Source organism: Salmo trutta, chromosome 36, assembly GCF_901001165.1.
Source record: "Salmo trutta chromosome 36, fSalTru1.1, whole genome shotgun sequence".
Lineage (NCBI taxonomy): Eukaryota > Metazoa > Chordata > Actinopteri > Salmoniformes > Salmonidae > Salmo > Salmo trutta.
Window position 1 is genome coordinate 17,109,838 of NC_042992.1, and position 14,956 is coordinate 17,124,793.

At 40.3% G+C, this 14,956-nt stretch overlaps 1 protein-coding gene across 5 annotated transcripts in view; it reads left to right on the forward strand.

Annotated features, from left to right (window-relative positions):
- Nucleotides 1-14,956, forward strand: part of ctnnal1 (catenin (cadherin-associated protein), alpha-like 1) — a 132,892-nt gene that overhangs the window by 94,893 nt on the left and 23,043 nt on the right. For 3 of the 5 annotated variants that reach the window (XM_029734843.1, XM_029734844.1, XM_029734845.1), the window contains exons 11-13: nucleotides 2,668-2,833; nucleotides 10,415-10,452; nucleotides 10,571-10,621. In XM_029734843.1, the coding sequence (XP_029590703.1) occupies nucleotides 2,668-2,833; nucleotides 10,415-10,452; nucleotides 10,571-10,621 (255 nt within the window). The remainder of the gene's footprint in view (nucleotides 1-2,667; nucleotides 2,834-10,414; nucleotides 10,453-10,570; nucleotides 10,622-14,956) is intronic. The other 2 variants (XM_029734846.1, XM_029734848.1) reach the window with 1 other exon arrangement.

Here is a 14,956-nt window from a genome sequence, read left to right on the forward strand (position 1 = left end):
CACACACACATTGACAGGTAAAACACACACACTGACAGGTAAAACACACACACATTGACAGGTAAAACACACACATTGACAGGTAAAACACACACACTGACAGGTAAAACACACACACTGACAGGTAAAACACACACATTGACAGGTAAAACACACACATTGACAGGTAAAACACACACATTGACAGGTAAAACACACACATTGACAGGTAAAACACACACACTGACAGGTAAAACACGCACACTGACAGGTAAAACACACACACTGACAGGTAAAACACACACACTGACAGGTAAAACACACTGAGAGGTAAAACACACACACACTGACAGGTAAAACACACTGACAGGTAAAACACACAAACACTGACAGGTAAAACACACACACTGACAGGTAAAACACACTGACAGGTAAAACACACAAACACTGACAGGTAAAACACACACACACACTGACAGGTAAAACACACTGACAGGTAAAACACACACACACTGACAGGTAAAACACACTGACAGGTAAAACACACACACACTGACAGGTAAAACACACACACACTGACAGGTAAAACACACACACACTGACAGGTAAATCACACTGACAGGTAAACACACACACTGACAGGTAAAACACACACACTGACAGGTAAAACACACACACTGACAGGTAAACACACACACTGACAGGTAAAACACACTGACAGGTAAAACACACACACATTGACAGGTAAAACACACAAACACTGACAGGTAAAACACACACACACTGACAGGTAAAACACACACACACTGACAGGTAAAACACACTGACAGGTAAAACACACACACACTGACAGGTAAAACACACACACTGACAGGTAAAACACACTGACAGGTAAAACACACACACACTGACAGGTAAAACACACACACACTGACAGGTAAACCACACACACACTGACAGGTAAAACACACTGACAGGTAAAACACACACACACTGACAGGTAAAACACACACACACACTGACAGGTAAAACACACACACACACTTACAGGTAAAACACACACACTGATAGGTAAAACACACACACTGACAGGTAAAACACTCTGACAGGTAAAACACACTGACAGGTAAAACACACACACACTGACAGGTAAAACACACACACACTGACAGGTAAAACACACACACACACTGACAGGTAAAACATACGCATCACACTCACACTGAGGACGGGGCCCTGAAGGGCCAAAACAAGACACCTGAGATGGCATAGTCCTGATCATGTCTGATACAATCCATGTTGCGACAGAAACTTGATAAGCTGTATAACCTCTCCATAATCAAGGTTGAGTTTGTCAGTACATCCCCTGTCATCTAGATCCCTTATAGTTTCAACTCCATCCATTAAACACAGCCAACCATTGCAGAAACAGACATTAAGAAGACTTCATCTGATACATGGGGAAATAACTCAGACAACCACATGCACACAAGTCAGAGTGCATCACCCCCAGTGTGCTGCATTTAATTGGCAATTACCCGCAGGAGTCCCTTCATTATCATTGAAAGACACGCACAGATACACACACACACCAGTATCATCCCTCCCTGCTTGGCGGTGGCTCCCCCTCTGTGACCTTATTGATTGGTTGACCTTTGAGCCTATGAGCTCAGTCATTACTGTGGGGTCATGCAGCGTCTGACGTTACCGTGGGAGGATCATCACATTTCACACTATACCCCCAGCAGCAGAAAATGACCTTCCCGACGGCCTGGAAGACCAAACATAATTAGAAATGTGGGGAACAAAACTGATGCCCTGCCCCCTGAAGATTGTGTGAAATGGAACAAATCCACCCCCACACTGACAGGTAATGATCCGGTGTAACTCCTGTGTCTCTGCTGTCTCATAGTAGTTCAACATTGTACGAGACTGAGGCCTGGTTCCATTCAAATCACCCTCTCCTTTTCTTGGGCCCCTTGTTGGTCTTCCCTGAAAGAATCAACTGGTCTGGATAGGTACTGCTGTGAGTAACATAGTAATAGCTCCACTTAAGGTATCGTTTCCCATGTGGGGTTGCCTGATTTTGAAAATGGGGTCGCGAGAGAAATGGTGAAATAAAAATGTTGAAGCAAAAATATAAAATAAAAAAGCTGTTTTCCTCCAGTCTTTTGAACGATTTAAGCTACAAAATATTATGACCCCATCACTGAGAGATAAGACACTCAGGAACACGTTTGTGTCTGTTTCCTTCTACAATGCCAATTAGAACAGAGTGGACAAGACCAGGCACTAAGTCAGACTGGGGGGAAAGATCACACATAATTATTAGCTGAGGACCTTCTGAGCTTCCCAATAACTTTCTGATCCATTTCAATCACTTCAAACCAGTACTTTTCAAATGCTGTCAAAATAACTGTCAGACTCATTTGTAATAGGCTGTCAAATAAAAAAGTTAACATTGGCCGTTGATTACATCATTTTTGTTACATGGTGGGGTCACGAAACAAATGTGATATCAAAATGGGGTCGTGGGCCAAAAAAGTTTGGGATTCCCTGACTTAAGGTAGAACTTAGTGCACCTTATCAAAACACTTTCACAGTCCAATACAGTGTAAAACATAGCTACTCCATCTGCTCACTCCCTCTCTCTCTCTCTCTCCCCCCTTCCTCTCTCTCTCCTGTCAGATCATCTCTGCAGCCCAGACGCTGGCCCTGCACCCATCCAGTAAGATTGCCAAGGAGAACCTGGATGTGTTCTGTGAGGCCTGGGAGTCCCAGCTCTGCGACATGGCCGTGCTGCTAAGGGAGATCAACGACGTGTTCGAGGGCCGCCGAGGTGGGACTGCCAGTGGTAGGAGAGGGGGAGAGGGATGGGTGTGTGTTATGGGCAGTCGCAGGAGAGGGTTGCACACTACAAGCCGTGGTTGTTTTTACTCTCTGTCTCACGCTGAGCTGCGGTAGTCTAAAATGTATTGATCCTATTCATAGACAGCTAAATCTCTCTAACCGTAGTTGTTTGTATTATCTGACACAATCTCTATCAGGGAGGGGATGTCAGACTAAAGCACCATCAGCAGGATACCTCTCATTGAGTTGGAGATACAAACCGTTCTGTTACAGGCCTGATAGCCAGTGTGTGTCCCAGCGTGGTGATGCCAGACGTTTCTCAGAGCTCTCTCCCAGCATGCAGTGTGATTCCTATCATCCGTAACCTCTGTGGCGTGTCACGGTGCCAGTATTTATGGGCTACGATCCCAACGACGTCCCCCTACTAAACCAATTGAATAGAGGAGAAATAGGGATAAATCTCCCTCCCTGGGGGAAGTTTAACGATGACGTTCACACTGTGCCTTCCAGTCGTGGCTCTCACATAGTAAAAGTGCTATTTTTCCTCTGGTAAAGCTGGTATGGGTGTGTGTTTATCTGTGTATGTGCGTGTGTCTACCTTTCTGTTTGTGTTTGTGTGTGTGCTCGTGCGTGTGGAGGGGGTGTGGTACTCAAGCGACACAGACAGGCCCTCCAAAAAGCTGCCTGTACTTTTATGTGATGTAATGCTCCTTGAACATGTTAGTGATGTTTATCACACCCTCACCACCCCTGGAAATTCTACTGAAATGTCCCTTTATCCGAACTTAGAGAGTGAGTTGATTGGTTGCACTCCATTTGAAGTCTGATAGATGATGTGTTGGGGATAATCAACTGTAGTATAATAGAGGATGTGTTAGGGATAATCAACTGTAGTATAATAGAGGATGTGTTGGGGATAATCAACTGTAGTATAATAGAGGATGTGTTGGGGATAATCAACTGTAGTATGATAGAGGATGTGTTAGGGATAATCAACTGTAGTATAATAGAGGATGTGTTAGGGATAATCAACTGTAGTATGATAGAGGATGTGTTAGGGATAATCAACTGTAGTATAATAGAGGATGTGTTAGGGATAATCAACTGTAGTATAATAGAGGATGTGTTAGGGATAATCAATTGTAGTATAATAGAGGATGTGTTAGGGATAATCAACTGTAGTATGATAGAGGATGTGTTAGGGATAATCAACTGTAGTACGATAGAGGATGTGTTAGGGATAATCAACTGTGTATAATAGAGGATGTGTTAAGGATAATCAACTGTAGTATAATAGAGGATGTGTTAGGGATAATCAATTGTAGTATGCTATAGGATGTGTTAGGGATAATCAATTGTAGTATAATAGAGGATGTGTTAGGGATAATCAATTGTAGTGTGCTATAGGATGTGTTAGGGATAATCAACTGTAGTATGATAGAGGATGTGTTAGGGATAATCAACTGTGTATAATAGAGGATGTGTTAAGGATAATCAACTGTAGTATAATAGAGGATGTGTTAGGGGTAATCAATTGTAGTATGCTATAGGATGTGTTAGGGATAATCAATTGTAGTATAATAGAGGATGTGTTAGGGATAATCAATTGTAGTGTGCTATAGGATGTGTTAGGGATAATCAACTGTAGTATAATAGAGGATGTGTCAGGGATAATCAATTGTAGTGTGCTATAGGATGTGTTAGGGATAATCAATTTTAGTATGCTATAGGATGTGTTAGGGATAATCAATTGTAGTATGATAGAGGATGTGTTAGGGATAGTCAATTGTAGTATAATGGAGGATGTGTTAGGGATAATCAATTGTAGTTTGATAGAAGATGTGTTAGGGATAATCAACTGTAGTATAATTGTCACGTCTTTCAAGGAGCAGGAAACGGGTGAGTCAGGCGCAGGAGACAAAAGGTCCGTAGAAAAATATTGAATTAAGTCCAGAGTGAATACAACGATTAGGCAGGGTGCAAAACACAAGTAGGAGGTAGAACAGCTCCAAAACTCAAAATACACGGGACGCAGCCCGGCAACCCTAATGCCTAATATCAGCGTCGTGTAAATCAAACACATAGGAAAATTAATCCAGCCCTAAACCCAAAACGTAACACGAAACAATCCCGCACAACTCCAAACAAGAAACTGACAAACTAAATACCCTCCCACTAATTACAAACAAGGAACAGGTGCGTACTAAACAGACATAACCAACAGACACATGAAACATGGATCGGTGCCAGCTAGTAGGCCGACGACGACGACCGCCGAGCGCCGCCCGACCGGGGAGTGGCGCCACCTTCTGTGGACGTTGTGACAATAATAGAGGATGTGTTAGGTATAATCAACTGTAGTATAATAAAGGATGTGTTAGGGATAATCAACTGTAGTATAATAGAGGATGTGTTAGGGATAATCAACTGTAGTATAATAAAGGATGTGTTAGGGATAATCAACTGTAGTATAATAGAGGATGTGTTAGGGATAATCAACTGTAGTATAATAGAGGATGTGTTAGGGATAATCAATTGTAGTATGCTATAGGATGTGTTAGGGATAATCAACTGTAGTATAATAGAGGATGTGTTGGGGATAATCAACTGTAGTATAATAGAGGATTTGTTAGGGATAATCAATTGTAGTATAATAGAGGATGTGTTAGGGATAATCAATTGTAGTGTGCTATAGGATGTGTTAGGGATAATCAACTGTAGTATAATAGAGGATGTGTTAGGGATAATCAATTGTAGTGTGCTATAGGATGTGTTAGGGATAATCAATTGTAGTATAATAGAGGATGTGTTAGGGATAATCAATTGTAGTATGATAGAGGATGTGTTAGGGATAATCAACTGTAGTATAATAGAGGATGTGTTAGGGATAATCAACTGTAGTATAATAGAGGATGTGTTAGGGATAATCAGCTGTAGTATAATAGAGGATGTGTTAGGGATAATCAACTGTAGTATAATAGAGGATGTGTTAGGGATAATCAATTGTAGTGTGCTATAGGATGTGTTAGGGATAATCAATTGTAGTATAATAGAGGATGTGTTAGGGATAATCAACTGTAGTATAATAGAGAATGTGTTAGGGGTAATCAACTGTAGTATAATAGAGGATGTGTTAGGGATAATCAATTGTAGTATGATAGAGGATGTGTTAGGGATAGTCAATTGTAGTATAATGGAGGATATGTTAGGGATAATCAACTGTAGTATAATAGAGGATGTGTTAGGGATAATCAACTGTAGTATAATAGAGGATGTGTTAGGGATAATCAACTGTAGTATGATAGAGGATGTGTTAGGGATAATCAACTGTAGTATAATAGAGGATGTGTTAGGGATAATCAACTGTAGTATAATAGAGGATGTGTTAGGGATAATCAACTGTAGTATAATAGAGGATGTGTTAGGGATAATCAACAGTAGTATGATAGAGGATGTGTTAGGGATAATCAACTGTAGTATAATAGAGGATGTGTTAGGGATAATCAACTGTAGTATAATAGAGGATGTGTTAGGGATAATCAACTGTAGTATGATAGAGGATGTGTTAGGGATAATCAACTGTAGTATAATAGAGGATGTGTTAGGGATAATCAACTGTAGTATAATAGAGGATGTGTTAGGGATAGTCAACTGTAGTATAATAGAGGATGTGTTAGGGATAATCAACTGTAGTATGATAGAGGATGTGTTAGGGATAATCAACTGTAGTATAATAGAGGATGTGTTAGGGATAATCAACTGTAGTATAATAGAGGATGTGTTAGGGATAATCAATTGTAGTATAATAGAGGATGTGTTAGGGATAATCAATTGTAGTACAATAGAGGATGTGTTAGGGATAATCAACTGTGTATAATAGAGGATGTGTTAAGGATAATCAACTGTGTATAATAGAGGATGTGTTAAGGATAATCAACTGTAGTATAATAGAGGATGTGTTAGGGATAATCAATTGTAGTATGCTATAGGATGTGTTAGGGATAATCAACTGTAGTACGATAGAGGATGTGTTAGGGATAATCAACTGTGTATAATAGAGGATGTGTTAAGGATAATCAACTGTAGTATAATAGAGGATGTGTTAGGGATAATCAATTGTAGTATGCTATAGGATGTGTTAGGGATAATCAATTGTAGTATAATAGAGGATGTGTTAGGGATAATCAATTGTAGTGTGCTATAGGATGTGTTAGGGATAATCAACTGTAGTATGATAGAGGATGTGTTAGGGATAATCAACTGTGTATAATAGAGGATGTGTTAAGGATAATCAACTGTAGTATAATAGAGGATGTGTTAAGGGCAATCAATTGTAGTATGCTATAGGATGTGTTAGGGATAATCAATTGTAGTATAATAGAGGATGTGTTAGGGATAATCAATTGTAGTGTGCTATAGGATGTGTTAGGGATAATCAACTGTAGTATAATAGAGGATGTGTCAGGGATAATCAATTGTAGTGTGCTATAGGATGTGTTAGGGATAATCAATTTTAGTATGCTATAGGATGTGTTAGGGATAATCAATTGTAGTATGATAGAGGATGTGTTAGGGATAGTCAATTGTAGTATAATGGAGGATGTGTTAGGGATAATCAATTGTAGTTTGATAGAAGATGTGTTAGGGATAATCAACTGTAGTATAATTGTCACGTCTTTCAAGGAGCAGGAAACGGGTGAGTCAGGCGCAGGAGACAAAAGGTCCGTAGAAAAATATTGAATTAAGTCCAGAGTGAATACAACGATTAGGCAGGGTGCAAAACACAAGTAGGAGGTAGAACAGCTCCAAAACTCAAAATACACGGGACGCAGCCCGGCAACCCTAATGCCTAATATCAGCGTCGTGTAAATCAAACACATAGGAAAATTAATCCAGCCCTAAACCCAAAACGTAACACGAAACAATCCCGCACAACTCCAAACAAGAAACTGACAAACTAAATACCCTCCCACTAATTACAAACAAGGAACAGGTGCGTACTAAACAGACATAACCAACAGACACATGAAACATGGATCGGTGCCAGCTAGTAGGCCGACGACGACGACCGCCGAGCGCCGCCCGACCGGGGAGTCCACCTTCTGTGGACGTTGTGACAATAATAGAGGATGTGTTAGGGATAATCAACTGTAGTATAATAAAGGATGTGTTAGGGATAATCAACTGTAGTATAATAGAGGATGTGTTAGGGATAATCAACTGTAGTATAATAAAGGATGTGTTAGGGATAATCAACTGTAGTATAATAGAGGATGTGTTAGGGATAATCAACTGTATTATAATAGAGGATGTGTTAGGGATAATCAATTGTAGTATGCTATAGGATGTGTTAGGGATAATCAACTGTAGTATAATAGAGGATGTGTTGGGGATAATCAACTGTAGTATAATAGAGGATGTGTTAGGGATAATCAATTGTAGTATAATAGAGGATGTGTTAGGGATAATCAATTGTAGTGTGCTATAGGATGTGTTAGGGATAATCAACTGTAGTATAATAGAGGATGTGTTAGGGATAATCAATTGTAGTGTGCTATAGGATGTGTTAGGGATAATCAATTGTAGTATAATAGAGGATGTGTTAGGGATAATCAATTGTAGTATGATAGAGGATGTGTTAGGGATAATCAACTGTAGTATAATAGAGGATGTGTTAGGGATAATCAACTGTAGTATAATAGAGGATGTGTTAGGGATAATCAGCTGTAGTATAATAGAGGATGTGTTAGGGATAATCAACTGTAGTATAATAGAGGATGTGTTAGGGATAATCAATTGTAGTGTGCTATAGGATGTGTTAGGATAATCAATTGTCGTATAATAGAGGATGTGTTAGGGATAATCAACTGTAGTATAATAGAGAATGTGTTAGGGGTAATCAACTGTAGTATAATAGAGGATGTGTTAGGGATAATCAATTGTAGTATGATAGAGGATGTGTTAGGGATAGTCAATTGTAGTATAATGGAGGATGTGTTAGGGATAATCAACTGTAGTATGATAGAGGATGTGTTAGGGATAATCAATTGTAGTATAATGGAGGATGTGTTAGGGGTAATCAACTGTAGTATAATAGAGGATGTGTTAGGGATAATCAATTGTATTATGATAGAGGATGTGTTAGGGATAGTCAATTGTAGTATAATGGAGGATGTGTTAGGGATAATCAATTGTAGTTTGATAGAAGATGTGTTAGGGATAATCAACTGTAGTATAATTGTCACGTCTTTCAAGGAGCAGGAAACGAGTGAGTCAGGCGCAGGAGACAAAAGGTCCGTAGAAAAATATTGAATTAAGTCCAGAGTGAATACAACGATTAGGCAGGGTGCAAAACACAAGTAGGAGGTAGAACAGCTCCAAAACTCAAAATACACGGGACGCAGCCCGGCAACCCTAATGCCTAATATCAGCGTCGTGTAAATCAAACACATAGGAAAATTAATCCAGCCCTAAACCCAAAACGTAACACGAAACAATCCCGCACAACTCCAAACAAGAAACTGACAAACTAAATACCCTCCCACTAATTACAAACAAGGAACAGGTGCGTACTAAACAGACATAACCAACAGACACATGAAACATGGATCGTGCCAGCTAGTAGGCCGGCGACGACGACCGCCGAGCGCCGCCCGACCGGGGAGTGGCGCCACCTTCTGTGGACGTTGTGACAATAATAGAGGATGTGTTAGGGATAATCAACTGTAGTATAATAAAGGATGTGTTAGGGATAATAAGCTGTAGTATAATAGAGGATGTGTTAGGGATAATCAACTGTAGTATAATAAAGGATGTGTTAGGGATAATCAACTGTAGTATAATAGAGGATGTGTTAGGGATAATCAATTGTAGTATAATAGAGGATGTGTTAGGGATAATCAACTGTAGTATAATAGAGGATGTGTTAGGGATAATTAATTGTAGTATGCTATAGGATGTGTTAGGGATAATCAACTGTAGTATAATAGAGGATGTGTTAGGGATAATCAATTGTAGTATAATAGAGGATGTGTTAGGGATTATCAACTGTAGTATAATAGAGGATGTGTTAGGGATAATTAATTGTAGTATGCTATAGGATGTGTTAGGGATAATCAACTGTAGTATAATAGAGGATGTGTTAGGGATAATTAATTGTAGTATGCTATAGGATGTGTTAGGGATAATCAACTGTAGTATAATAGAGGATGTGTTAGGTATAATCAACTGTAGTATAATAGAGGATGTGTTAGGGATAATCAATTGTAGTATGCTATAGGATGTGTTAGGGATAATCAACTGTAGTATAATAGAGGATGTGTTAGGGATAATCAATTGTAGTATGCTATAGGATGTGTTAGGGATAATCAACTGTAGTATAATAGAGGATGTGTTAGGGATAATCAACTGAATCCCTCCTTTTTAGTATCATTTCATGGGTTGGCGTGGGGCATTTCAGAAGGTACACAATACCTTTGATGGAAAATTATTTTTTACAAAACTTTTTTTACAAGACCAATGGCCAAAATATGACTTAAAAAATATATTTCCTCAAAATACTATCTTTCTTTCTGGTTAATTACAGGTGATAAGAGAGCCTACGTGTCGCTTCCCAGACCAGGGGTGAGTATCAGAATATACAATGTTATGACTGGTGGATATTTCTTATTTCATTTTATTCAAATGACTTTCCATCATTTCCTCCTTTAATATCATCCTGTCAAAACGTTTCTCCCGCCAGAAACATTCAGCCAACCTGAAGACGGTGAAGGCAGTCAAGCTAGATGCGGAGGTATAACTTAATCATCAATTACACAATACACCTCACGTAGCCTGTGTCCTAATACACCTCACATAGTCTGTGTCCTAATACACCTCACATAGCCTGTGTCCCAAAACACCTCACATAGCCTGTGTCCCAAAACACCTCACATAGCCTGTGTCCTAATACACCTCACATAGTCTGTGCCCTAATACACCTCACATAGACTGTCCCTATACTACTCACATAGGATGTGTCCCTATACACCTCACATAGCCTGTGTCCTAATACACCTCACATAGCCTGTGTCCTAATACACCTCACATAGCCTGTGTCCTAATACACCTCACATAGACTGTGTCCCTATACACCTCACATAGTCTGTGTCCTAATACACCTCACATAGGTTGTGTCCTAATACACCTCACATAGCCTGTGTCCTAATACACCTCACATAGCCTGTGTCCTAATACACCTCACATAGCCTGTGTCCCAATACACCTCACATAGCCTGTGTCCTAATACGCCTCACATAGTCTGTGTCCTAATACACCTCACATAGTCTGTGTCCCAATACACCTCACATAGTCTGTGTCCTAATACACCTCACATAGCCTGTGTCCCTATACACCTCACATAGGCTGTGTCCTAATACACCTCACATAGCCTGTGTCCTAATACACCTCACATAGTCTGTGTCCTAATACACCTCACATAGTCTGTGTCCTAATACACCTCACATAGTCTGTGTCCTAATACACCTCACATAGTCTGTGTCCTAATACACCTCACATAGTCTGTGTCCCTATACACCTCACATAGCCTGTGTCCTAATATACCTCACATATGCTGTGTCCTAATACACCTCACATAGCCTGTGTCCTAATACACCTCACATAGGCTGTGTCCTATTACACCTCACATAGCCTGTGTCCTAATACACCTCACATAGCCTGTGTCCTAATACACCTCACATAGTCTGTGTCCTAATACTCCTCACATAGCCTGTGTCCTAATACACCTCACATAGTCTGTGTCCTAATACACCTCACATAGCCTGTGTCCTAATACACCTCACATAGCCTGTGTCCTAATACACCTCACATAGTCTGTGTCCTAATACACCTCACATAGCCTGTGTCCTAATACACCTCACATAGCCTGTGTCCTAATACACCTCACATAGCCTGTGTCCTAATACACCTCACATAGATTGTGTCCTAATACACCTCACATAGACTGTGTCCTAATACACCTCACATAGTCTGTGTCCTAATACACCTCACATAGCCTGTGTCCTAATACACCTCACATAGCCTGTGTCCCAATACACCTCACATAGTCTGTGTCCCAATACACCTCACATAGTCTGTGTCCTAATACACCTCACATAGGTTGTGTCCTAATACACCTCACATAGCCTGTGTCCTAATACACCTCACATAGCCTGTGTCCTAATACACCTCACATAGCCTGTGTCCTAATACACCTCACATAGGCTGTGTCCTAATACACCTCACATAGTCTGTGTCCTAATACACCTCACATAGCCTGTGTCCTAATACACCTCACATAGGCTGTGTCCTAATACACCTCACATAGTCTGTGTCCTAATACACCTCACATAGCCTGTGTCCTAATACACCTCACATAGTCTGTGTCCTAATACTCCTCACATAGCCTGTGTCCTAATACACCTCACATAGTGTGTGTCCTAATACACCTCACATAGTCTGTGTCCTAATACACCTCACATAGCCTGTGTCCTAATACACCTCACATAGTCTGTGTCCTAATACTCCTCGCATAGCCTGTGTCCTAATACACCTCACATAGTGTGTGTCCTAATACACCTCACATAGTCTGTGTCCTAATACACCTCACATAGCCTGTGTCCTAATACACCTCACATAGGCTGTGTCCCAATACACCTCACATAGGTTATGTCCTAATACAGCTCACATAGTCTGTGTCCCTATACACCTCACATAGTCTGTGTCCTAATACACCTCACATAGTCTGTGTCCTAATACACCTCACATAGTCTATGTCCTAATACACCTCACATAGTCTGTGTCCTAATACACCTCACATAGTCTGTGTCCTAATACACCTCACATAGCCTGTGTCCTAATACACCTCACATAGTCTGTGTCCTAATACACCTCACATAGCCTGTGTCCTAATACACCTCACATAGCCTGTGTCCTAATACACCTCACATAGGCTGTGTCCCAGTGGTTCTCTATTCCCCCAGGTGCCCTGGTCAAAAGAAGTGCACTATATGGGGGATAGGGTGCCATTTGGCACGCATGCATTACCTCTACTTCCTCACTCTGACAGGTGAATTAATTCTGCAGGAAATGAATAACTGTTCAAACACACTATTGGGGAATTATGCCGATATTGCAGGAACCAGGTCCTGCTAGATTTTAGCAGGACTCTGTCAGTCATGACTGGGCATGCAGGGTCGAGAGTGTTTCATGAGTAACTTAGTACACAAAATGATAATCAATAATTGGAAATGATTAGGCAATATTATGGCTGATTGATAATACATGATAATTCATTTAGAGATGAAGAGCAGAACTGAGTTTATATTCAATCTGATAATGCATGATTATGAATGATCATGAATCACTAACACAGATGATAATGAATGAATGATGATATCTCTAAAGTAATGAACTTATTGCTGATGGACCACCCAATATTGCCTGACCTTATACCTAAGCAGCCAGGGCAGGATTCCCAAAAGCATCTTTAGGTGAAGTTCATTGTTAGAGCCTTCGTGGGAACATCGTTAGATCTCTGAGCTGTTTCCAAAACCATTGTTACTTAAGTTGCACTTGAAAAGGCTTGTTAATTAACGACTGCCTCAGACCACTAGTAGAACAGCTAAGTGCGTCGCTAGATGCTTTTTTTTGCCCTTCCGCGTCACGTTGTACACAGATCTCTGCTAAACACAAAATCAAGATGTTTATTTGTCTTTCTGTGACCGCCGATAACTTCAGAATGAATGTGACTACAAATACAAAGTTGCCAAAGTCTAGGCAATTGTTACAAACAAGCGAAGGATATAGGATGCTTCAAATTAAAACCGAGATGACTGTACATATACATATACATATACATATATACATATACATATACATATACAGATACATACAGTATAGGCTACATAGACCTATATATTTTAATCATATTTAATCAGTTTCTTGTTCATTCAATTGAGTTTTATTATTTAGCTATTTGTACGCTGGTGTTTGTAATTGTTGCCTCAATATATTTCATGATGTGTAACAACATGTGCGCAATGATGTTTTAAATCTTGATTTAGTGCATTATTATTGGGTAAGCATAAGAATAAGCCGCCTCAATATTTGTAGCCGTAGATGATATCTCTTAGGAGCTGATCCGTCGTCTGTATTGTGGAATAATTCTAATGTTAAGGTAAGATTTGAAAGGGAGAACGCTGATCCGAGAGCAGCGCTGTCTTCAGTATCGACACATGCATCAACGACTCACTTAGCAAACGTTGTCTCTGCGTGGTGTTTTGGGAAACGCATGCTTCATCTTCGGCCGTTGTAGGAATGAGGCATTGTTAAAACACTCGTAAGCCTACAGTACCAGTCAAAAGTTTGGACACACCTACTCATTCAAGGGTTTTTCTTTATTTTGACTATTTTCTACATTGTAGAATAATAGTGAAGACATCAAAACTATGAAATAACACATGGAATCATGAAGTAACCAAGATAGTGTTAAACAAATCAAAATATATTTTATATTTGAGATTCTTCAAAGTAGCCACCCTTTGCTTTGATGACAGCTTTGCACACTCTTGGCATTCTCTCAAACAGCTTCATGAAGTTCCCACATATGCTGAGCACTTGTTGGCTGCTTATCCTTCAGTCTGCGGCTCAACTCATCCCAAACCATTTCAATTGGGTTGAGGTCGGTGATTGTGGAGGCCAGGTCATCTGATGCAGCACTCCATCACTCTCCTTGGTCAAATAGCCCTTACACAGCCTGGAGGTGTGTTTTGGGTCATTGTCCTGTTGAAAAACAACTGATAGTCCCACTAAGCTCAAACTAGATGGGATTGCGTATCGCTGCTGAAAGCTGTTGTAGCCATGCTAGTTAAGTGTGCCTTGAATTCTAAATACATCACTGACAGTGTCACCAGCAAAGCACCACCACAACATCACACCTCCTCCTCCATGCTTCACGGTGGGAACCACACATGCGGAAATCATCCGCTCACCTACTCTGTCTCTCACAAAGACACAGCGGTCTAATGTCCATTGCTCGTGTTTCTTGGCCCAAGCAAGTCTCTTCGTATTGGTGTCCTTAGTAATGGTT